The sequence below is a fragment of the Emys orbicularis genome, chromosome 5, assembly GCF_028017835.1.
Source record: "Emys orbicularis isolate rEmyOrb1 chromosome 5, rEmyOrb1.hap1, whole genome shotgun sequence".
In the NCBI taxonomy this organism is placed as follows: Eukaryota; Metazoa; Chordata; order Testudines; family Emydidae; genus Emys; species Emys orbicularis.
The window spans coordinates 75,347,728-75,374,081 of NC_088687.1; the positions used below are offsets into that span (position 1 = coordinate 75,347,728).

The window sequence follows — 26,354 nt, forward strand, 5'->3', positions numbered from 1 at the left end:
AATAATCATAAAGCTGTTTCTCTGATAAAGTCCCTAAAACTACTGTGGTTACCAAAAAGTAGATTAAATGCGGGGGGAAAGTTGCGGACTGTGCCAGCTTTTATGGGTGGGAATTTGGGATTGGTTTCCACTCAGGAAATATTCCCCTTACCCACTGTGGTGCCTTAGTTACTACTTCTCAGAATTGTGATATAGGTGTGCAATGCACTGATGCACTAAATGGCTTTCCACTACCAGAAACAAGGAATCAAATACAAATTAATTCATAAATTAAGCTGAGTTAAATTGGAAAAAGCTTAGTTCCTAACAGATAATTGTAATAAATCTATTGCACAATTTGGCCCAAGTCTTCACAATTTTGCCATCTCACCACCACAAGGACAAACCTACTTCAGGCAGTCAGGTAGCTTTATCTTCTTGAATTTGATACTTAAAATTTTGAAAAAGTCTGTAAACTGAAAAATGGCTCAAAGCAAAATGGTAAAAAGAGATTAACAAAAAATTATCTTCTCTCTCTCTCTCTCGATATATAGATATACGACTTAATCTTATGCAGTCATACAGGATGATGTCCCTGTTTAAAAAATCATGTTCAGTTGGCTCTTAATGTAAAAATGTCACTGTTGTAACTGTAGTTTAAAATATAATGCAGTACCCTGTGAAAATACATTTTCACTATACAGTACTCTAGAAAGCCTATGAAAAAATCATTCTTTTTCAGTCCTAAAATCTTACCTTAATTAAATGCCAATCTAAGAAGTAGCAGAAATTATCTGTTTGTATTTCAATTTGGTAGTTTTCCCTCTGGCCCAGTGCTCTGTAGTTCTTAAATTTATTATTGTCTTCATTTGAAAATACTGGTGAGGACAAAAGTTCACTGGCTTCCAGCTCTTTGAAAGGCTGTGATTATATAGCCATCAAACCGCAGATTGATTTATCCAGCTCTTCTCAGGAGCCTCTCCGATAAAATCTTTTGCATTTATCCTCTTTGTTCTTAACTTAATTTAGTAGTCGTATATATTTAGTTTTCTGAGCTCAGAAAGAAGGTACTTCATATGGTAAGTCTCTGATAGTGAAAAGCTAATATATTGCATCACTTAAAATAAATCAGCCCTATTCAAGCAAAGGTAGGTGTGATGATAATTTCAAAAGAATATTCCAGATGATGTAAATTAATTATTATAGTATTGCTTCTAAAATTTCAGTTACCGTATAAAGTTCACCCTTTGTGTTTACAGTAACAAAAAGGTGCCTCAATATTTTTCTTTTAGCTTTTTCGAATAAATGAAGCTAATCAACTCATGCAGTATGACCAGTGTTTGACTAAAGGACCTGATGGATCAAAAGTTATGATTACGCACTGTAATCTAAATGAATACAAGGAATGGCAATACTTCAAGGTATGTGACAGTATATGGTGCAAGGATAGGCGATTTGTTAAGACTTTTTTTACACCCCATTTTGTTAAGACTTTTTTTATTGTGCATACATCTGGAAGTAAAGCTCTAGGACCAGATTCACTGAACTTGGTGTGGCAAAATGTAAATTTCACTTTTCTGTACCAGGCTCTCCTCTTGCTTTATGGGAGGAATTCACTCTGAGGGAAGATGGGTTTTGTTGGCACTACCCGCCCTCTCCCAGGATTTCCGCTGCAGAAAAGCAGCTTTAAATTCCACCAGGACAGCTGCTGCCAAGGAAGAGGGAGAAAAATTGTTCTCCTTAACCTCTGAGGCTAGGACAAGAAGCAATGGGCTTAAATTGCAGCAAGGGTGGTTTCAGTTAGACATTAGGAAAAACTTTCTGTCAGTGTGGTTAAATACTGGAATAAATTGCCTAGGGAGGTTGTGGAATCTCCATCATTGTAGATTTTAAGAGCAGGTTAGACAAAACCTCTCAGGGATGATCTAGATAATACTTAGTCCTGCCATGAGTACAGGGGACTGGATTAAATGACCTCTCAAGGTCCCTTCCAGTCCTATGATTCTATGGGTATGTGCTGAATCAGCATATTCCCGCTGCCCCCTTTTTGGCACTGTGGTGGCCCGCACACCCCTAATGAAGGTTGCAACAGCTTTTGCTCACAGCAACCTTCCTGCTAATGCCCTTCCCACCAAGAGAGTTCTCCACAATGTCTGTATTGCCAGAATCTGGCAAAGATGCAAGGGTGAATTTAGCAGCTCGAATAATGTAATTTGATTACCTTGCATATCTATACTGAAATAGTGCTCCATTTAAATTACATTTTTCAGCAGTACTGAGAGAGGAGAGGGGAAGTACAGCAATGCTAGTTCTATTTCTGCTAAATGTAATTATTTATATGTGTTGTCCTGTGTCTTGTTCAGAATTTAGTTTTGTTCTTTTGAGTTAGCTACCTATTCTCTGAGTAAATATTGTCTCGTGTTTTCTAAATGATGCGTGTGGCCACTGTGTGATGCTGTTGTGAAAGATCTGAATTTTTAAATGAAGTATTGATTTATAGCTTGTAATAGCTATTAAGTAAATATGTATTTTGGTATAGGTACTAACTTTGAAAACATTTTTATCCTACTCCTCTATTATATTTAATGAGTCAGCTCATACTTTTGTTCCAGTAAAAAGAGATAAAGACAGAATACACTAATAAGGAAATTTGGCCTTTAAATACGTGCACACACACACACACACACACACACACACACACACACCTCAATTGTGTATTTGAGGGCATAATGTGGTCTAAAAGGGTTGAATGCCAGATTGCTATTACCCAGTTGTTTTCTGAATCATTACCATCTAGCTTGTTGTGCATTTATTAATTCACTCATTAGTCTGTTGGTATCTGGATTCTATTTGCCTGAAGCAGCTAGATTCTTTGTTAAGCATTATGTGGTGAAAGTCCATTTGCCTTCCACTGACATGCAAGTTTTTGTAATATTTGCATACAGCTGTGAAGTCCTGAATAACAAAAAGCTGTTTGTATGGAGCTAAAAAGCTGGGAAGAGACAGACAAGATCTTTAAATCCCAGGAATTTAGATAAAAATCAATACACACTGTTTTGGTGTCTACTTTGTTCTGTAGTGTATATGTACAACTTGTTTGGTCTCCACCAGTTCTAATGTGGCCCAGCATGTTACTTGCCACTTCATTATGTTTTGTTTTTACACGAGTTGAATCCCTTTCCACAGTAGCTGTGCCAATTGTGCAATTGTTTGCTTCAATGTTTCTGTTACTAGAAGTTAGGAGAGAGTGGCCCAGTAGGCACAGCACAGAATATAGACCAAAACATTTGGTTTATTTCCAAAGAAATATGATAAAAGACTATCAAAGGTGGGTAAGCAAACAAACACTGGAAACTTGGTGCACTTGTGAGCCAGATTTTCAGTGTTTAATTACTGTGCAACCCATTTTAAAAATATATTCTCACTGATGGGGGTGGACTGGGGCAGGAAGATAACAGTTATAACCAGTACAAGAAATGTGATGCCCAGTGCAGACGTGAACAGCAACATTTTTTTGGGGGGGGTGTTTCAGTGTCGGTCAAACAGTCGCAATATTTGTGCTACTCTAGTGAATCAGTTATGTGACTATAGGGATTCAGTAGTAGTGCTCCTATAGGCCACTCAGTTATCCCAGAGAGAGAGTATAGCCAGATCTGGTCAGAATATTCCCTTTGTCTTTTGCTGACTTTTGTTGATTTGGGGGACAATGGCTATCTCATAACCCCACTTCTCCCTGCTACCATTGGAAAAAGAAAATGTGGGAGAAGAGCTGAGGCAAATAATCACTTTCACCCCAAATATTTGCATTGCTCTGATGTTGGCATTATGGTTATAACCTTAGGTGAAGCATAAACAGCCGGATTAGATGGCAATCCTAAACAGGAAAGGTCTTGTTTTCAAGCATTTGTCTTTAAAAAAAAATCTAGGATAGACAAATTTTTTTTATTAAACATAGTTTAGAATCAGTTATGCAGAAATAGCCTGTTTCCTATGAGGAATAAGTGTGGGTTTTTAAAATGGACCAAGTGCATCTATTTACCTTTTTATAATGTAACATTTCAAGATGTGAAAATATAGGCCTAATAAGTGATAACATTATTAATGTAGAAATGAGACTTTCACAGGGACACTGGGTAATTTGTTTTTAAACAGCTACACATATTAGATGGGGAAGATTTTAAATCTATTTTTGATCGTTTTGTTTTCCAGAATCTACATAGATTTACCCATATTCCTTCAGGGAAGTGCTTAGATCGCTCAGAGGTCTTACACCAAGTCTTTATCACTGAATGTGACTCCAGTAAAGCAACACAAAAATGGGAAATGAACAACATTCTTAGTGTATAGACAAAACAAACAAAAACCTGGCCTACTGAAACATTAATTTGTACAGGACTGAAAATAACCTGAAAACTGCTGCAACTATTAACTTTGTACAGCTGCAAGCTTGAAATCTCCCGACTTGGATGAAGGACATAGATGAACTGTGATATTACAATAACATTATCATCTGCAGTTAATGTTTACAAAACTGCTTTTACCTTAAACTTTGTAGATGTTTACATCTTTTTTGTTTTAAGATGTTGGGGGTTTATGTGCTCTTAGCTATGTTTTATAGGAACAAAGTTAAAAGCACTGTGGTCTTCTTTGGGATTTCACTCAGGGGTCTGAAGGCAGTTTTTTTACACACACTTGAAAAGGTTGGAGTAACCAGACTTTCATATAATGTGGTGATTATCAACCTGTTGTATCTTTTTATTTTATTTTACATCCTACCAAGCACTGCCACGGGTTATTAGCCAGAGTGGCCTTCTTTCACAGTCATGCTGCTTTTTTGGAAAGGTAGATTTCAACGTTAGTGCCTCTTTCATTTCTCTATATTTTACAACAAAAACATTTGATGGAATGTATAGTATGGATATGTTGATACGTCATATTGATAAGGATTAATTGTACCACCCACGTAATTACCGAAGACAAGTTTGTGTTGCCAATGTGACTTCTGTATTTACTACATATTGGTAAGGCAAATAAAGGTACAGACCACACCAGAAATGCTGTAGGGGGTCCCAAAAATATTGCAAAATGTCCCTTTTGCAGCTCGGTGCTGTAAATTCATTGGAACTTTAAGTGAGCTGAACCAGGTATGCTGAGTAGCACTTGGATGCAGCTGGTATATTAGGCTTTTTCTACACTAGCACTTTTGTTGGTCCGGTGAGTGAAAAAATCCCACCCCGGCTGACATAAATTTCACCAACAAAAGCGCCAGTGTAGACAGCATAGTTACAACCGCTCGTTGGGGATGTTTTAATTATGCCAGTGAGAGAGCGGCTACACAGGAGACCTTACAGTGGCACAACTACAGTGGTACAGTGCTGCTGTAAGATCCGTAGTGTAGACATAGTCTTAGACAGCACTAAAGCAATTAAACATTTATTTTCTTTTCAATATTAAAAAAGCCAAAAGAAACTGAACCTGAAAGCATTATGTGATACATCTGATGAAGAGAGTGCTCTGAATTACAGCTAAGAACTTACAAACACTAACGTCTTTGTTGTATCATGCTGTACAAACCTCTGATATATTTTAAAGCTAAAGCTGCACAATGTATAAAATTAAGAATGATCCAGTACTTTGTGACATTGTTAATATAAATTGAATTCACCTGGTGAACTAAATTCACCTGGTGAACTAAAACTTTAAATTAAAAAAAAAAAGAAAGAAAATTAATTAACATACAGGGGTAGACTTTAAAGGGGCACTGTCAACTAGTTTTAGATCCAGATTCTGAGACTATTAAGAGTTGATGACATCACGAATGCCTTGACTTAATAGGAGTTGAGCCCTTTGCACCTCACAGGATCAGACCCTGAAAGTATTTGTTTTAGTACCAAATTCTGCCCTCAAATGCAGATTAGCATTGCATGTAACGTCCATTGAAGTTAGTAAGGGTTATGTGTCATATCTAAAGGCAGAATTTGACCTTTATAAAGCTATCTATCTATGCATATTTTGGCAATGATTTGGGATCTCCTCTGGCTTCTTTAAACTTCTCAGCTGTCCTTTAAAAGGTGTGAAAAATAAAATTAGAAAATAAAGGAGGGAGAATAAGAGTATAGGTAATTTTATTATTTGTGTGTATGAAAACTGACTCCATTTTTGTGTTGGGTAGATTAATCATGTTTACTATGCATTAGTGAAAGAAAGGTGGCATATAAATTGTCCAGGTGTATATTTTAAATGGGTATTTTGTGCAATTCATTAAAAGATACTGTATGTGCATATGAATCTGTATCTGAAACTGCAAACTACAAAACATGAGAACATCAGAAGCTGTTGCTGTAATGACTTTTCCTATTGTAGCCTGCTTGGGGGGGAAAAATGTCCCATATCTTGCTTTGTAAACTGATGATAATATCACTATGCATTTCTACACATTTTATAAATTTGATTTATGCAGATTTTGATACACTGTATGTTTCTGTAGAAATTGTATAAATCTTCAAAAGTTTTATTAGGGATAAATTTGGGGAGCCGATGTGCATCTTAATGCTGGATTGTGTGTTTTCTAGGTGAGGAAAATAAAACAAATATTTTAACTTGTGGGTTTGCTATACTTTTATCCTCCAAAGCATTTGCAACCCCTCCCAGCTTGATATCGTCTGCAAACTTTATAAGTGTACTCTCTATGCCATTATCTAAATCATTTATGAAGATATTGAACAGAACTGCTATGATAAGCAGGGCATTCAACCTGAGCCAGGCCAAATCCCAGACTCGCACCCTAATCACTGGTCCCTTCCATCCACTGCCTTAGCCCAGTCAGCTATGCTATCACTTGAATTTCTGAACTACAATGTCAAACGTTGTTCCCCAAAATTAAACAGTAGTATGTATATACTTACACCAGCTGGTGTTAGCAACATTACATTACCAAGCTAGTTAGTTCTTTTTTTAATAAGCTCACCACCTTCTGTTTGTGTAGGAATATAGCTATTGGACTTTAAGGGGAGGAGGGTGCAGGATTTAGTCCTAAACTTGCCACATCACAATACTAAAGCTTCAGTATTTTTTTCCTCAGCAAAGTACAGTAACTCTTTGCTTAACGTTATAGTTATGTTCCTGAAAAATGTGACTTTAAGCAAAACCATGTTAAGTGAATCCAATTGCCCCATTAAAAATTAATGTAAATGGGGGGGGTTAGGTTCCAGGGAATTTTTTTTCACCAGACAAAAGATAGGTGTGTGTGTGTGTGTGTGTGTGTGTGTGTGTGTGTGTATATATATATATATATACACACGGTATAAGTTTTAAACAAACCATTTAATACTGGTACACGGCGATGATGATTGTGAGGCTTGGTTGAGGAGGTGAAGTCAGAGGGTGGGATATTTCCCAGGGAATGCCTTAGTGCTGAATGATGAACTAGCAGTTGGCTGAGCCTTCAAGGGTTAACTTGTTGTTAATGTAGCCTCACACTCTACAAGGCAGCACGAATGGAGGGAGGGGAGAGCATGGCAGACAGAGACTGTGTGTGAGAGAGAGATGTGCATTGCCCCTTTAAGTACCCTGACCCCACTCTAAGTACACTGCCTTGTTAAGTAGATCAGCAAGCTGAGATGGCAGCTGCTGCCAGGAAGCTCCCTCCATCCTGAGCCCTGTCATGTGTCCCCCCTGCTCTATGGAAGATGGGGTAAGCGGGGTGAAGGGGTGAGGGGGACAGCCTGACATTAGCCCCCTCTCCATCCCCCACACACACAGCAAGCAGGAGGCTCTGGGGAGCAGCTCTAAGGCAGAGGGCAGGGGCAGCACATGGCAGTGGCGGGGAGGGACAGCTGAACTGCTGGCAATTGGTAGCCTGCTGGGCAGCTGCTGCACAGGGAACTTAGGGGAGCAGAGAGCTGATGGGGGGCTGCCGGTCCATCCTAGTTCCAAGCCCCCACCAGCTGCTCTTCCTGCAAGCAGTGGACAAAGCAGGCAGCTGCCAAATGACGTTATAAGGGAGCATTGCAGAACTTTAAACAAGCATGTTCCCTAATTGATCAGAAACGTAACAACAAAACAATGTTAATCGGGACGACTTTAAGTGAGGAGTTACTGTATGTACTTGATGAGAATGCTGCTATAGTGCTCAGTTGTGGTGTTACCTACACATCTTTTACATGGAGCCTCCATGTAAAATGGTTACTGTTATGACAACTAATTCCCTCACTGGGCTGAGATTATTCCACATATAACATATTACCCATCATTTCCATTTTTGGACAGTAATGTCACCAAGGTTGAGGTGCTTGTACAAACTTAGCACTTTACAAGCTGTCAAATTGGGGAGGGGGGGGCACAGAGTAAAAAGAATTTGCCCCAATTTAGGGGAAAAGGGTGATTTTACCCTCTCCCCCCCCCAAAAAAAAAGTTTACCAATTTCAGACTGTAGCTACAGTAAATGGCTTTTATAAGACTAACATCCCTCCTAGATGATTTGATTCTTATAAGCAGAGTATATTTAGACTATAAGAATGATTTTTCTGTTTTGATCACTATATGCCCTTGATTCTTACAGCAATGATTCTTCTAAATGGGAGTGCACTGTAAAAGTGTCCATAGTGCAAAAGTGACCATAGTAACTGTACAGCAAATATGCTATGAAGTGACTAGGCACCTATGTTGATTAGGGCTTAAGTGGGTTAGTTGCCTGGGGAATTAAAGATTTTAGACCAAGGGGTGGGCAAACTTTTTGGCCTGAGGGGCCACATCTGGGTACAAAAATTGTAGGGCGGGCATGAATGCCTGGTGTGGGAGGGGGAACTCTATGGGGATGCACGGGATGTGGCACAGGGGTGGGGCTCTACAGGGGCAGTACCGGGAACTCCTAGGGGCCCTGCCAGCAGTGACTCAAAGGGGGCCATACCAGGCACTGTCATGGGCAGAGGCACCCTAGCTGGGACTGGTGCGGCCCCTGGGTGGTTTCAAGGCTTTCAAGGGTAGGTCCATAGGAGACTGGGCAGGGATTGGGTGCTCTGCTCCATAGGGAGGCCAGGCCTGCTACATGGGGTGGAGTTCCAATCCCAGAAACAGCACAGTGAAGTCACACCTGTGCAGCGTGGCTCTGCATGCCAAAAGACGGTGCTCATCAAGAGAATTGAGAGTCGGGGGGACTGGGGAGCACTGGGCAGCTGGAGCAGGGAAAGCGCCTGATTCCACTCCCCAGCAGGAACTCGAGGGCAAGATAAAAGCATCTGATGGGCCAGAAGCGGTCCACGGGCCATAGTTTGCCCACCCCTGCTTTAGACCGTGGGCTCTCAACCTTGACTCACATCCTTTCATTTAAAAAAAAAAAAAAAAAAAATGTGGCTACTACCTATCCCCCCCGCCCTTTAACAAAATGAGACTTTCCAATGTAACCTTGATGGAACTGGGACCAATACAGAATCCCCTTTATTGGAATCAGTGTTTTAAATAATATTTTCAGGGCCATATTCCTCAATTTCAACATTGAACACTAGTGGGTAATCCCATGCAACAGGTTGCAATACCACTTACTGAGATTTGGCCCAGCCAGGCTATCTTTCAGTGGCATTGGAACCACAAGTGCCTGGTCACACTGCCACTTACTGAAATTTAGCCTATCTGCCCCACTGTCTAATAAAGGGGTGCCTGCACCAAATTTCAATGGGGTTCTCAAACTGGCTTGGAACCCCAAAGTGGGTCATGATACCATTTTAATGGGGTCACCAAGGGTGGTGTTTGCTCTGGGCCCCAGCAAGTCTGGAGCCCAAGCCCTACCACCCAGGGCTAAGGTTACATGCCCCCTGCCTGTGGCTCAGTCTTCAGTTCCCCTCCTGGGGTTGTGTAGTAACTTTTGTTGTCAGAAGAGGGCCACAAGGCAACAAAGTTTGAGAACTGCTGACCTAGTACATAGGGTCACCCACAAGCTCTCTTCAATACTGAACTTGAGAACTAGAACCCTGAAAACAGGTATTAAGGTATGTGCTTTAAAAGGGTTTCTGAGCCTATGCAGACAGACAGGAGGATCACGGACCTGGTTATTTAGAGCAGAGTCCCATTTGTTTGAGTCAGTGTATTAATAGCTCCCAGTACCATCAAAATTACTTTGTAAAGTCCCTTTTTGTTAAGGGGAAGGGATCAGATCACCAGTTAAGCACTAGTATAGTCAAACTACATAAGTGAAAGCATAGTGATAGAAGAGGGTTTAAGATTTGTGTACAGGGGAAAAAAATGTAAGGCAAAGCTGTTATCATTGTACCTATTGGCAGCTACAGATCATCTTTAGACAAAGCTTTAGGACCCCACCTCAATCCTTCCTTTAAAAGGTGGCAGTATAGCTGGAGTCTGCATCACCAACACACCACCTCTCCTATGCTAGTAGAATTCACTGTTAATGTAATTTAATGGTATTGGTTAAGGAGGGACTATTTCAAAGTGACAAAAAAAAATCATTAATCCTCATTAACAAGGAAGCATGTTAACTTTAAAGCTACGTCTTCACCACAAAAAGGTTTTTATCTAGTCTTTAAAAAAGACAGCCTTTGGAAACAAAATATTTACCAACCTCCATTCAGGGATTTTACTTTGGAGAAGTTAACTTATAAATAGAAACAGAACAGGGAAGCCAGTTTCAAGCAAGCAATGATGTAATCAACTCACATGAGAAAAATCTGAATTCCAGTCGTGCCACTTACTAGCATTTCGGAAGTATCCACAAGCACTATTTAGAATCAGGGCCCCATTATTATAATGTATTTAGATTAGGCAGTCCTACCCCAAAAAGAGCTTACAAGTAAAGAAAGTTTAAAGTGTTAAATTATAAATACCTAAGTGTATCCATTTATTGCTCTATGATCATAAAGAGTATTTTAGAAGATGCTCCAAGGCAGTAACAGCAGAACACAGTAATGTACATCATTTTATTACAAAATTGTTAAAAAAGTAATACAATGCAATATTCTACAAAATATAAGATCAGCTATTTTGCTACTTCCTATGTTTTACTCTGCTAAAAACATCAGACTATCAGTCACTGAATTTTAAAGAAACCATTAAATATGCAGAAACATTCCACAACATCCGTTTTTTGTTTTTAAGAACCTAACTGTAGCGGCCCTCAGCTACTACTTACATTAAAAAATATAGGTCTCCCTACAAAGAATCACATTACCTATACACAATTCTGTACAGTTTTTTTTTTTATACTGAAGCTAACAATGAGCTGCACTTGAGTTCACATTCTTAGCAAAATATTGGACTTCGAGCACAAATCTTTACAGCAGGATATCCATTTACTCTTCATCTTCATCATCCTCCTCTTCATCTTCCTCCTCCTCTTCATCCTCCTCATCTTCATCCTCTTCAGGTTCTGCCTTCTTCTTAGATCCTGTGGGCCTACCAGGACCTTTCTTTCCTGCATCACTCTTGCCCTTGGCACGGTATGCTGCAACATCCTGAAAGAGTGATGCCATTAAGTTTCAAGTAATGAATTACATCCCTGTAAATCCCAAGACTAACATTAATTTAACAATTGTTTGCATTATACTGAGCTGTACAACATATGAATTAGATGCTTTAAGAGAAAGGGTCACAACCTGGCACTTATGACCCACCCCTAAGGAATCCCCAGATCAGATTTCAGGGGTTTATAGCCTTCCTGCTTTTTCTGTCCTATTTTAAGATGCAATTTTGGTATGGAGCAGACTGAGAATCACTGCAATATCTGGTCTGAATATTTTTACATTTGTGTGTTTCCCTACACAGTAAGGCCTTGTCTAACCCATCTCTATAGAAACTGAATGTTCTTCAGTTTTCTGTCACATTGTGTAGTCTATTCAGGATTGTGAGGCAGCGATGTTTTTTTCCCTTGTGTAAAGCATAGAGCATGCCACCACTATTTCATTTATAACTGCTCAAACTTTGGACCACATGTACATTCTTGGATGTTTTCATTGTACCTTTTCATATTTCTCCTTTAGTTTTGCTGCCTTCTGTTCAAATGGCTGTTTATCTTTGGCTGACTGCTCAGACCACATTTCACCTAGTTTTTTTGCAGTATCCCCAATAGACAAGCCAGGATGGTCACTTTTGATCTTTGGACGATGTTCAGAACAAAAGAGAAAGAATGCAGATCTGATCAGGGAGAAAGAAAGAAAAATAAAAGGTGTCACACTGACCAAAACTGAAAATATACTTTTCATTCCAGGATGAAGACACTTACGGTGGCCTTTTAGGAGCATTGGGATCCTTTTTCTTTCCCTTCTTCTCGCCTTTAGGAGGAATATAATTTTTCATCTCTCTGTCATAACGAGCTTTATCTCCTTTCGCCAGATCTTCAAACTTTGATTTTTCTTTTGCAGACATTGTCTGCAGACACATTGCAAAAAGAGGCGTTAGATCAGCTAAAAGGCCTGGTGACTCATTAACAGCTAACAGCAGCTGCACCCGAGGATCCTTTTCTTTCCCATAAACCCATGAAACAGGCTGACGAGGCGATGGGGGAGGGGAGTCACGATTCCCAGACACGAGACCCCGCACCGTTCTCCACTGAGCTAGCAGGGAAGCCCCGCCCGCCCCGAGGTGCGGCCTGGCCGGTGGGCGGGCCCGGGCCTTCTCTCACCTTCCATCTCTCCGAGCACTTCCGGGAAAACTCGGCGAAGTTGACCGAGGAGTCCGGGTGCTTCTTCTTGTGCTCCTCGCGGCAGGTCTGCACGAAGTACGCGTACGAGGACATCTTGCCCCGCGGCTTGTTGGGGTCGCCTTTGCCCATGGCGGGAGCGGTCACTGGGCCCTTGGGGAGGAGACGCGGAGTGAGGAAAGGGACGGCAGCGTTTGCCGGGCGGGGCTGCTGCTAAGGCCACTCCCGCCTCTCCCCTAGCGGCGGCTTCCCGCCTAACCATCCCCCGGGCCCGGGCCCAGGCCCGGCCCCTCCCTCTCCCGAGGAGCCAAGCGGCCTCCGACTCCGAGTAAACTTCCACGGGGCGGGGCGGCCTCCCCGGGACCAACAGGCGCCTCCACCCCACCAGCGGCCCCGGCGAAGCCACCAACCCCCCTCCCGAAATGCCACCGCGCCCGCGCTCTCCCGATGGCACCGGGCCCCCTCCCCGCCTCGCGCCCCAATCCGCGGGCGCGGTCCTGCCCAGCCGACCTGCAGAGCCAAGAAGCCCCCCCTAAAACAACCGCCCCCGCCGCGGGGCCGAACACCCACTGCGCCCGGGAGCCGCCGCGCCCCACCCCACGGCTGGTCTCGTCCCGACTCCCACTGGCACCGTCACCAGCACGGAGCGGCGCGGACACTCCTCAGGGCAGGCTGCAGTTGTTGGGGCCTTGCCTGGTGCGGTGAGAGGCGGCGGCTGCGGGCTGTTGGGTCCTGGTGCTGGGATCTGCTCCGTCTGCCACAGCCAAATGGTTTCTCTCCGACGCACTTACAGCCTCTTGTTTTCCACAGTCCTACCCGACACAGCAACTTGACCCACAGCACCTACAGTCCCGCCTACCGCGTCATCCGATTGGCTATCACACCCTTTCGAACAGCACACGGTCACGCCCTTAGGTTTGCGAGTACAGTGGATTGGTTCCTAGCTCTCTTTACGTCATCCCATGAGCAGCACATAAGTTAGGTCGAGTCTCAGGGGTTCGTTGGCTCCAGTACTCGTTGGAACCGGTTAGGGAGAGGACGGGGGCGGGACTAAGAGCTACGGCGCCGATTGGAGGCGAGCAGCAGTTTAAAAAACCGCGGGGATGTCCGCCATTGGCTGTAATGGAATACCCGAGCTGCGATTGGACAGAGCGGGGCGGAGTAGCGTGGTTTAAAAATACAAAGGGTGGGGGAGGGATATGAAGTGAGAAAAACAAGAGGCGCCAGAAAAAGGTGCGGGTGGTAGACGGGATTGGCAGTCTGAAAGTAGAGACGGCTGTGGCTTGAGGAAAGGAACTAGGGAGGGCGGGTTTTTTAAGAAGCTTCTTATTTACAGCCAACAGGCCGTTAAAAGCCAGCGGGGTTGTGAACAACACATCACATTCGTATGGGTAACACAGGCTGGCATTAGGGAGCTGCAGTCGGGGATGTGTGGAGCCCGGTGTGGCTCCTGGGGACTACTGCTCCCAGCATGCCTTGCTCCGTCTCTAAGGCGGCAGCTCGGTGCAAGGTAGAATAGAGCACGCTGGGAGTTGTAGGCCTCTATTGAGCGAATTTACTCAGCAGTTAGCACCTGTGTTGAAGCGTCCCCTAGAAGGGTCGGGGATTTCTTTCCCACCCAGGCGTTGTTGAGAGTGAGCGGCGCGGGTAACAGGCTTGGCTTTTGTAAACTGGAAAATCTAAGTTCCTTGTTCCCTCTTCCCCCCCTTCCCCCCGGGATATTTCTCTCTGATTCGCCTTCCCTTTCCCTCCCTCCCAGTGTTAAAGGAAAAGGGCTTTTCCCAGTGACTGGCTGCGGCTGCTTTCCCGGCTCCCTTCTCCCCCAGCGTTTCACACTGCGCATGGGATCAATGGGGACGGATTTCAATGGCGGGTGTGTTTGGCCCTCCCTTGAGGGAGGGGAGATTTGAAGAGTGGCGAAGGGGCTGGCTGAGGGTTGGTGTGAGTCGGGGTATAGCTGGAGGGGAGGATTGGGGATGCAGGAAGAGCAGGCTCGCTGGAGAGCGAGGAGCTGCAAGGCTGTTTGTCAAGCTTGGGCAGTTCGACTCGGGTAAACTTCAGAGAACTGGAACCCGCTCATTGAAATGCGCGCAGCAGACATCCCCACCCCCAGAGCCAGAGTGACTGTAAACACTACCTTAAACAGCAGCTCCGAGAGCCAGCCTGCTCTCCTCCCCAGAGCATGTGTGTGGGAGCTGGCAGCAGCAGGGCCAGAGGTGGGTTATGTTTTGCTGATCCAGCTAACAACGTGTGGTAAATAGCAAAACCATGTTTTAACTTTCACTTCTACGCCTCCTCAAACCGTCACAACAAGTCCCCTCTCACTATCTTCCTTGTTAAATGAAGCTGAAAGCGGGACGCGCTTAGCTTTGTTCTGTGGCACGGGTTAGAGTTTACAGATCAGAAGGAGGGTGCAGTTCCTGCTTTGGGGCAGGAGGAAGGGTTAACGGCTATTGTTGGGTGGTGGAGATGTCTGATAACCGCCCCTTCTTCCCGCCTCTCCCTCCGCCCAAGGTAATTGATTGGGGTTATAACGCCCAGGAGCTCTGTATCAGTAATTATGGCTTCTCGGGCTTTCTGAATTGTATAGGTCTGCTCCATACAGTGAGTCCCCCTCATCAGCTAGCCCTTAAAGGTAACATGGGTGATGTTTGCGCATGCTGCTTTCAAGCTTTGCTTTATGAAGTGTTTCCTTCTTACTGCACTTTCCCAGCTCTTCTCCTGTGACAGCTGAACTTCTTCCTTATGGAATCAGAGCCTAGAACTTGTATAGCTAGAAAGTTTTGACCTGCCTAGTTCCTTCTCATTTGGAGCGAGCCTCCTTCCTTGGTAAGTGAGACAGTTTTTACAAACCCTTCCTTTGGGAATGTAGGACGCTTTTTACAATGCATATTTCAATGATGAATTTGCAGTTTCACTTTTTTTTTTTTTTTTTTGTTAATCATCATCCTCATATAAACTATCCCAGTTTAAGACAGCAGTCTGTGATTGAAGAGGCTGGTAGGTTTCCCCTTTCATCTCTTGCACAAGGATAAAAGGAGCCAGTTTCAACAAAAAAGAGTGGTCATCTGGTTTTTATGTTGTGGTTTTCTTCCCTGTAGAGAAAGCCATAGTTAAAAGCCTAGAGACCATATTCAGTAACATTAAATCTGCCCTTTCTACAAACTGTTAACTTTTATAGTTAGTACTTATCAGAACAGCATGTTATACCAGGAGGTGAATTTGGCCCTCAGAGTTTAGGTGCTAAAACTTGTATATTCTTTTATTTCTTTCTGTTCTCTTCCTACTCTAGATCCATTTTTCTTTTGATATTAGCTTAGTCTGTTTTGTTGTCACTAAGGCCTGGTTTACACTACAAAGTACAGTTGACGTAAGCAGTCTTGCATCAACCTAGTTGTGTGTGTGTCTACACCAGGGGTCGGCAACCTTTCAGAAGTGTCAAGTATCAGAGGGGTAGCCGTGTTAGTCTGAATCTGTAAAAAGCAACAGAGGGTCCTGTGGCACCTTTAAGACTAACAGAAGTATTGGGAGCATAAGCTCATTTATTCACTCTAATTTAAGGTTTCACGTGCCAGTAATACATTTTAATGTTTTTAGAAGGTCTCTTTCTATAAGTCTATAATATATAACTAAACTATTGTTGTATGTAAAGTAAATAAGGTTTTTAAAATGTTTAAGAAGCTTCATTTAAAATTAAATTAAAATGCAGAGCCCCCCGGACCGGTGGCCAGGACCCCGGGGAGTGTGAGTGCCACTGAAAATCAGCTTGTGTGCCGCCTTCGGCGCACGTGCCATAGGTTGCCTATCCCTGGTCTACACTTAGACCTGGTACACCCTAAAGCGTTATGTCTATGTAAGGCATCTTACATCGACATAATAATGTCAATGTCTACACTACAATACAATATTTCTCCCGCTGATGTAGCTAGGTCAACATAGTGGCATTGCAGACACTGCATTGCTTATGTTAATTTAACTGGCCTCCAGGAGCTGTCCCACAATGCCCATTATGACCGCGCTGGTCACCATTTTCAACTCTGCTGCCCAAAGCAGTTATTCTAGTGCGGAGCTGCAGATATGCTACTTTTACAAGGAGTTGCATGCTATCCTCTGCAAATGTACCTCTTGCTATGATCTCAGAATGATATCCTCTCCCTTTTCCCCTGTGCTTTGCATTTTGCAACCCCTTCCCAAGACACCCAGAATGGGATAGCTACCCACAGTGCACTGCTCTGTGTGTTGATATAAGCTGCTAATATGGACACACTCTGCTGATGGAAGGAGCGTAGTGTGGACATGGACAATCAACTTAGTTACTGTGGTGGCAGTATGACGACTTAAGTTGACTTAATTTTGTAGTGTAGGCATGCTCATAGATTTGTCTCCCACCAATGTAAGTGCCTTGTTACGGCGATGCAGTAACACCACCTTCCCCAGTGGTGTTGAGCCATGGTTGATGTACTGAGGTCAACACAGTGCATGTGTAGACACTGTTACCTACATTGACCCTAACAGTTCTCAAGCAGCTTTCCCACAATGCCCAACGCTGACCGCTATGGGATCAAGGAGACTAGAAGACTGCATTGCACCCTTATAAAACTGATTTTTTGAAATTCCTTTTCTTCATTGCCCAGCTTAGAGAACTGCTGTTTGTGCTCACTATTGTTGTATGCAAATGCCCAGCTGACCATGCTGGCTATATGCACCACACACTCTGGTCTGGAGTAAACAAGAGATATTGGATCTCCTGGGACTGGGGAGAAGAGGCTGTGAAGGCACAGCTGTGGACCAGCCATAGAACTGTGGACATTTTCTGCATTCCCTGTATAATCTGCTCGTAGAAGGGGTATCAGTAGCAGTGCCGCATGAAAGCAAAGGAACTACAGCAGGCATACCAAAAGGCCAGGGAGGCCAACAGTCGATCCAGTGCTAAGCTGCAGACCTGTCGCTTTTAAAAAGAGCTGCATGCCATACTTGGTAGAGATCCACTGCCACCCTACAGATCTCCATGAATACCTCTGTGGCATTCGAGAGACAGAGCCCTGCTGTGAAGAGCAAGGGTGAGGAAGATGAGGAAACATGCCTCTGGGGGTCCAGGTGTGTTGCAATCCACGACCTGTTTGAGACTTCACTGCAGTCCAGTCAGTCCTGGCAGTTGAGAAAGGATGAGCCTGATGCAGGAGAAGAAACCTTGGCTCAAGCATATACATGTGTCCCCCATTACAGTGATGTACTGATGGCACTCACTACTTAGCAGGACACAGCTATTCTCTTTTCATTAATTTACTTGTACAAGAAGAGGTAGCAATACACCAAAACTCAACATAGTATTCTAGAAGTGGTCTCCTCAGTGTCAAATACAGGGGTAATATAACTTCTCTACTCTTGCTTGATATTCCCATTTATGCATCCAAGGATCCCATTACCTAGTCACAGCATCACACCAACTATCTTGAAGAGAGTTATCTGCTTTTCATTCCCCTGTAGTTAGGTGGGGACTATGCAGAGTAATTTTTTTAAGTACACAGGGATGGTCCTTGAATCCTCCTGAGAGATCTTGATAAAACTTTCATGAAGGTACTCTGCAATTCTCTCCCGAAGGTTTCTAGGGATGGCAGCCCTATTTCTTCCTCTGCAGTAAGACGCTTTTGCATGCAATTTGGCAATAACTTTGACAGGCACCTTTGCAGTAAACAGGCTAGCAGCATATGGGCCAGGGTGGCTCTGGGATGGCAGTAGCAGCTTGTGCGCTATCTGCCTTAGGAGTGAGGTACCAGCTAAAATCACCACCGGCTGTGGACAGTGGTGCCAATATTCAGTACTGTTGCCATATACTCCTAGTTTCATGCAATTGAGCAATTCCCTCGTTTCCCTTGCCTGTGGCAGGCCATATTTACCATGGATGGTGCTGTGAGTGGTGCCATGCACAAGCACGCCAAAGCACAAGTGTCAATAAGCATGTCTTGTTTAAAACTTAAGGGGAGCAAGGGAAGGGAATTCTGACCCTTAACTTTCACTTCCTGTTGTGACCATACTGATGATTTTATCTCTGTGTTTTGTCTGTAGCTTGCCACCATTGTGGGCTTAAGGGGTTCCCCCTCCATACCCACGCAACACCTGAGCCAGAGAAAGAAGAGGACTTGGGATGATGTGTTCAGCAAAATCCTGGAAGCCAGTGCTGCATTGTACCTTGAGCAGAGGGCCTAGAGTGTGAATGACAGGAGAGAGTCCCAGCACGAAAAGGAGAGGGAGATGCATGAGGACATAATGGGGCTTCTCTGGCAGCTATTACAGATGCTGCAGACTCTGTTGAACCTGTAGGTCAACAAATCATGCCATCACCTCTCTTTGTAGTTCCTGGAGAACTTAGTTTTAGCACTTCCCTACACCCTCTTCCCATAACATTCCATGTGGCATTGGGGCTACATCCCTGCTCCTACCACTCCACACCAGGGGACAGTAAGGACAATCACTGCTTCACATACCCTTTCCTTGAGAGTCACGGTTGCTTTGTGTTGCCAAAATAGATATATATATGTTCTTTCCCCCTTGTTAAAAACGTAATAAATTCATGGAACAGAACTTAACGTATTTGCTCTTAAATTTAACTGATTTTTTCCCCACTAGTCTTGTTAAATAAAACTATAATTTAGGGGAGATAATTCATCTTTATTAATTCCCACTATGTGCTGAAGAATGCCTAGCAGTACTGAAAGCATTCACTTACTTGTTACTGTACACTGTGACACAAATCATAGGATCAGTGACAAATGCAGTGTAATAATAATGTAAAGCAAACACCACAAAATCAATAGGTGCATTGATAGTAGTATATTCACAGATGTACACCAAGCATCACACAATTCCAAACAGGTCCCAAAACTGCACGGCCAGGTACAGCACAGTTCACCACAGCACATTACTGTAGCTCACTGATAAAGTGCTTTCTCAAGGCCTCCCTCAGCAGCATAACTGCATTGAACTCTTCTAATGGCTCTTGTGTCTGGCTACTCACGCTCAGCAGACAGCCACTCTACTTCTGCCACCATGGTAACTTTTGCCTCACAGATTATGCAGAACGTGGGAGGCAGTTATAACAGTTGGCATATTTTTCTCACAGCGTCCAGTCATGTGAGTAAACAACTTTCAATCTACCAAAATCACATTCAGCTGTCATTCTGCACCTGCCAAGCCAGAAGTTGACTCATTCCTTGGTGCTGTCAAGGTGACCAGGGTATGGCTTCATGAACCAGGGTAGCAAAGGGCAGGCTGGGTTCCCTTAGATCATTTTACCAATGGTAAGTGGGGGTTGGGAAAGTCCCTGCTTTAAGCTTTCTGAACAGTTCTGTGTTCTTAAAGATGTGTGCATCTTTCCTGACCAGCCACCATTGATGTTGGTGAAGCATTCCCAGTGATCCACCAACTCTTTCATAACTGTAGAGTAGCCCTTCCTGTTGAAGTACTCTGGTGCCAAAATACAGATATGCATTACCATCTATTACTCCACCACAGTTAGGGAACCCCATTGCTGGAAATCCATCCACTATGTTCTGCACATTGCTGAGTATCACTGCCTTGCATAGCAAGAAACAATTATTAGCCCTACATGCTTGAATGACAATGGCTCCTACTGTGGATTTGCCAATTCCAAAATGATTTCCCACAGTCTGGTAGCAATCCAGCTTTGCAAGTTTCCACAGTGCAATGGCCACTTGTTTATCTACTTTCAGTGCAGCATTCTGGTGTCCCTGTGCTGGCTTGGTTGAACTCGATCCACAGACAAGGAATGTGGCCTTTCACGTCCAAAAGATCTGTAGCCACTGCTTGTAGTCCCAATCTGCATTACAATGCAATCCCACTAGTCCGTGTTCATTTCTGGGGCCCAGAAGTGGTATTCCACCAGCTGCAGTTGCTCCGTGAATGCCCCCCACAGCCTTCAATTGTTTTTTATGTCCCTCTGCAATCTGTCCTATGTGAAACTGTCATGTTCCCTACTGATTTGGTTCTTTTTGCAGCTCTGCAAATACTGGATGATCATGTATCCTGTGCTTGCAATGCTCATGGCAATAGTTCAGAGCTGGGCAGGTTTCATGCTTCTGTCGGAGATGGTGGACAGCAAAGAGGGTTGCGTAGGTTCATGGGATTTTAGCAGGTTAAGTTATGACATAGGCAAGACGTAGGTGATAACTCAACACGGACAAGATCTTAAACTGTGTCTACAGTGCAGTTTTCAATTGAGTTAAACTACCTTGACGTTTTTTCCTAGTCTATACAAGGCCTGCAGTCAGTGGCAAATGGTACATGTATAATATGGGCAGGTGTTCTACAAGTTTTTACACACAGATCCTCCTATTCATTCCTGCCCAGACATTTCCAATCACCCAAAAGACATATCCATCAAGGAGTATGCTGCCTAGTCCCTCAACTTCACTTTGGCCTTGTACCAAGGGCTTGTCTACACAGGGAAATTTACTGGCAGATCTATGTGGTGAAATTCCCCACGTGGACACTTTTTCAGGATTCAGACTGCTTTTTTTTAAGTTTAATTTGAGCTACTTCCAAACAAATGTAAGTTGAACTGAAAAAAGGGACCCTAGATCCCAACAGTGTCAACAAAGAGTTATACTGGCTTATTATTATTTGGATTACCATAGCACCTAGGAGCTAGTCATGGATCCGGTCCCCATTATGCAAGGTGCTGTACAAACACAAGACAAAAAGATAGTCCCTGCCCTACTTACAATCTCAGTAGTTCTTCCAATAAGCTTCCCTGCACAGATAAGTCCTAAAAGAGACTCCAGTAGTCAAAATCCTCTGTGTTACCTAACCTCCATGGCTGTGCCTATTCATAATGTTGGCACACTTATTCAGTTTACTGTTTTTAAGTCTAAATTGTGGATATTTTATAGTGCCCTAAGGTAGGCTTATTATTATAAACCATTTCCTTCTGACTAGCAAATCAGTGTTCTGACTTTAATAGTGATGTGAGGAGCTATTCATTTATTTTGTTAGGAGTGTTTTCTTAATCCTTATGCATTTTTTAAAGTTTATTTTACCTTGCTTTGCTGTTATTATTTAGACATATTTATTATTTGTAAAGCACAATTATTTTGTTTTGGGAATCTGATTAGCTGATGAGATGAGACATTTTCTTTCTGGTGAGACATTCCTATGTGACAGTTTCCCTAGGATGTTTTCTTCTTTGAGTAGTGTCCCTATGGGTGCTCCACTGTAGGTGTGTCTGCATCCCTGGGCTGCTGATCAGAGAACTTTGGTAGCAATCTCCATTGGCCCTGCACATGTGCTGTCGCTCCTCGTGCTGTGCCACGAGGTTAGCCAGTGCGCGCAAGCTAACCATCCTCAGTTCCTTCTCAACCGCCCTTGCTAGAGACGGAGCCTTTAGCTGTCTGGTCGCGGAACATCAATAATAATATAACCAGAGGTACGTCTCCTGTAAGACTGTTACCTGGTTCACTAGAGGTATCACAAGCATTGCAGGTCTCACATCCAGGCCACTCAAATTATGACTTTGGAGGGGCACATTCTGCTCAGTTTACACCAATGTAAATGTGGAGTAACACTACTGAAATCAAGTTTTACTTTGATGTAACTGAAAGCAGAATTTGGCTTATAAGAGGTGGCTCGCTAGATGAGTGTTTCTCAATTGGTGGATTGTTGACCCCAAGGGAGGTTACAAAAGGCAATCCAGGTGGTCACGAGGTGTTGACAAATTTATTACAATCTAAAGCAAAGAAAAAGTCCCTCCCCCACTCCTTGCCCACCCTTACCCTTCAAGGTCAGATATTATTTGCTGACTTCTCGAAACACACACACAAATACTTTATGTAGGCTTATCGTTGTTAGCACTGATACTTTTGTTTTACTTTTAATTTATACTAAATGTAAGGCAAGGCATGAAAAATTTTGACTTTGAATAAGGGGTTGCGAACCTGGAAAGGTTAAGAGACACTGCGCTCTATCATAGTTACAATTTCAACCAGGGTCCATTACATGCTTTTTTTTACCCTTGCTCTAATAAAGAACAGAACAGAAACTTTAATCTTTTTATTATTATTGCTGTTGGGATGGAGCAGAATTTTGTTTTGCGTAAGCGTCGAGTAATTTCATTAGGTAGTTTAGAAATTACAGTTGGTTACAAATTTGCCTCTGCAATTCTGAACAATATTTTTTCAGCCCCTTCTAACTTCAAAATAGAAAGGTTTACACACTTAAATTTGTTTGTGGATGGCTATATTATATACTTGTGCATCAGACAGCATACAAACCCAAACATTTGTAGTCACTAACTTCCACTATATCCTCCAACATAACATAGAAACCAGTACTGAAAATTTTCTATGCCTGAATATTGATCCTGAAAACTTTCCATGGCAGTGTTGATGCTAAACATTTTAAATATGAGCATTCTTGTGTGGAAAATGTTCCGCTTCAAAACTCTAGTGTGTAAATCTTTCCCTGCCAGCATGCTAGGGTAAAGGAAACATTTTCTGAGTGAGTTTGACTCCTACAAAATTGGACTTTACCAAACATTCCACTAAACTGTCACTATCCTCCCTTTCCTCTATGCAGCTACTCCTCTCTCCAGAGGAAACCACAAAAAAGAAGTTTTGTGTTCTGATCCATATTCCCTCCCAGGAATCCAGTCCTTGCTTTTCCTAAAGCTAAATTATAGAATTTAGAAGCTCCATAGTGCTCTTCTCCTATGCAGTACTTCTAGCATCCGTGTCTATCAGTCCATTCTCAGCTTGCAAGCAACACATGGACTACATCAGTTGAGGGTGTGTAGACCCCAGGACTTCACACTTACTTTTTACTATACAGCATGGGAGGATGAGGCACAATTTAGGTCATGAAGTTATTGTTTAAATTGTATGGTTCCCTAGTTCCATGCCCCTCCCCCAGTCCCTAATCCACGCCCCCAGTGAAACGTTTTCTTTTTTTGCTAATTTTGATTAATCTTCAGTAAAATATAAATTAAGAAGAAAAGAAAAAACAGTGGAATACAGGGAATATTGAGGAGAGGGGAGGGCATAGAACAAAGGAGCCAGCCTGAGCTGTGGAGCTGGAGAACTGGTCTAAAGAAAGGTGCACAGCCGAGCGCCGCGCCGACGGAGTGCCCCCCCCCCCGCAGAATGCCGCGCCGCCCCCCGCCACCCCAAAAATGGCCGCCCCTTACGAGGTGCTCCAAGCATGTGCTTGGTTGCCTGATGCCTGGAGCCGGCCCTGTAGGGAATATATCTTAATGTAGCTGTAGTTGGAGTTAAGGTTATGCATTTCAGAGTGATTGTGATTAATTCAATGTGTATTGCGGTTCAGTGGTTGGCAGGGCCGGCTCCAGGCACCAGCTTAACAAGCAGGTGCTTGGGGCGGCCAAGGGAGAGGGGCGGCACCTGCGGCAATTCGGGGGCGGCAGGTCCCTCACTTCCTCTAGGAATTTTTTTTCAATTGCCGCCACTGGTCGCGATCGCGGCTTTTTTTTTTTTTGCTTGGGCTGGCAGAAATGCTGGAGCTGGTGGTTGGTTATATGTTACAGTTGAAAAATGTTGCCTTAACTTGATTTTTGTTGATTGCATTGAAAGGAAATGCACTTGAGCAAACTTAACGCTAACAACAATTTTTGTAAAAAGTACGAGGAGTACTTGTGGAACCTTAGAGACTAACAAATGTATTTGGGCATAAGCTTTCGTGGGCTAAAACCCACTTCATTGGATGCATGCAGTGGAAAATACAGTAGGAAGATATATATACACAGAGAACATGATAAAATGGGTGTTGCCATACCAACTCTAAGGAGACTAATCAATTAAAGTGGGCTATTATCAGCAGGAATAAAAAAACCTTTTGTAGTGATAATCAGGATGGCCCATTTCAAACAGTTGACAAGAAGGTGTGAGTAACAGTAGGGGAAAAATTAGCCTGGGGAAATAGTTTTTACTTTGTGTAATGACCTATCCACTCCCAGTCTTTATTCAAGCCTAATTTAATGGTGTCCAGTTTGCAAATTAATTCCAGTTCTGCAGTTTCTCGTTGAAGTCTGTTTTTGAAGTTTTGTTGAAGAATTGCGACTTTTAGGTCTGTAATTGAGTGACCAGGAAGGTTGAAGTGTTCTCTGTTTTTGAATGTTATAATTCTTGACAGCTGATTTGTGTCCATTATTCTTTTGCGTAGAGACTGTTCGGTTTGGCCAATGTACATGGCAGAGGGGCATTGTTGGAACATGAGGGCATATATCACATTGGTAGATTTGCAGGTGAACGAGCCTCTGATGGTGTGGCTGATGTGATTAGGTCCTATGATGGTGTCCCTTGAATAGATATGTGGACAGAGTTGGCAACGGGCTTTGTTGCAAGGGTAGGTTCCTGGGTTAGTGTTTTTGTTGTATGGTGTGTGGTTGCTGGTGAGTATTTGCTTCAGGTTAGGGGGCTGTCTGCAAGCGAGGACTGGCCTGTCTCCCAAGGGCTTCTTTTCCAGATGATGAAGATGTCATCAATGTAGCGCTTCCTCAGCTCTCGTTCCCTAACGCCCCTACTCTACTTGCGCTGTGGCAGGGTGCTGCTGTAAACACACCTAATCAACCCCTACCATGCCAGCCCCAATCAAGGTAGATAGATTGGGGCTGGTTGAAAAGCCTTATGTCTGCCTGGCGATTGGCAACACCTGCCAACCTGATAGGCAGGAGCTACAAAGGCTGGAAAGGAGGCAGAAGGAAGGAGGCAGCCAGAGAGAGAGAGAGAGAGAGAGAGAGAGGGGTCAGTCAGGGAGGGAGGGAGGGAGGTAGAAGCCCTCTAGCTGGTTACTGACCTAGCCTGCGGTAGGCGAGAAACCTGTAAGGATTGTATATAGTTGGATACTGGTGGTGGGAAAACATTTAAAGAATAACGGACACAGGTGTTGCACAGAGCTGAAATCTCCCTGGACTTATTTGGGAGGGCAACCGGACCCTGAAGAAGAGGGGCCAGCTGTGCACCCCATGATACCCCTTTATTAGACTATGACTTAAAAATTCTACAACAGAAAGGAAGAAACCATGTATAATTTTGACCTATTCCATACCAGCATCTGTAGTATTAATTATGTTTGAGACGTCATCATTTTTAAAAACCAGAGCTATCTTAACAGTTGACCCAATGAAATAAAATAACTGAATAATTTACTGTAATTTCTCTGTATTTGAGTTTGATCAAATTAGGTAATATAGTACAGCTGCTCAAATTTTAAAAACTCCTAATTTTGAAAAAAAAAAGTCAAACTTTTGAAGGAAAGAGGTAAAAAAAAAGTTGTGAAAACTATTCCATTTTTGACCCACTCTATAAAACAGGAATATCTCTCTATCTTTAATGTATTATTCTGAACAAACAATGTTCTCCCTCACAAAATCACATGCTTACTGCACATGTTATGCAAAGCCTGCATAACCAGTTAAGCAGCTCTTACTGTTGCTCTATCTTAAAACAGAGGTATAGTTGTCACACTAGTTCTAAAGTTCAGTGAGATGTTTTGACTTTGCTGTGTACCAAATATCTGAAATAAAGACAACCTACAGTAGACACTCTTAAGAACAGCTGCAGAGCCGAGTGAAACTGAAGTGGTCATATGATAGGAAATGAATACAACAAATCTATATTCGTGCTAACACGGATAATATTAGGAACACCAGCTGTTCTTAGTCACAATGATTGTTCTATCTATATTTAACTGAACTTTTTTCAAA

The 26,354-nt window shown here is 43.1% G+C and overlaps 2 protein-coding genes across 2 annotated transcripts in view; one reads left to right on the forward strand and one right to left on the reverse strand.

The window, feature by feature from the left end:
• Positions 1 to 5,677, forward strand: part of GALNT7 (polypeptide N-acetylgalactosaminyltransferase 7) — a 116,353-nt gene extending 110,676 nt beyond the window's left edge. The window contains exons 11-12 of the mRNA XM_065404843.1: positions 1,272 to 1,400; positions 4,189 to 5,677. Of these exons, the coding sequence (XP_065260915.1) occupies positions 1,272 to 1,400; positions 4,189 to 4,326 (267 nt within the window). The 3' untranslated portion in view covers positions 4,327 to 5,677. The remainder of the gene's footprint in view (positions 1 to 1,271; positions 1,401 to 4,188) is intronic.
• A 5,213-nt stretch (positions 5,678 to 10,890) lies between these two features.
• On the reverse strand, positions 10,891 to 13,472 carry HMGB2 (high mobility group box 2). The gene is made up of 5 exons (XM_065404736.1): positions 13,316 to 13,472; positions 12,605 to 12,775; positions 12,206 to 12,351; positions 11,943 to 12,117; positions 10,891 to 11,438 (listed from the first exon to the last, which is right to left on the reverse strand). The coding sequence occupies exons 2-5, from the start codon at positions 12,752 to 12,754 to the stop codon at positions 11,277 to 11,279; spliced, it is 633 nt and encodes a 210-aa protein (XP_065260808.1). The 5' UTR covers positions 12,755 to 12,775; positions 13,316 to 13,472; the 3' UTR covers positions 10,891 to 11,276.
• Between the last annotated feature and the right edge of the window lie 12,882 nt (positions 13,473 to 26,354).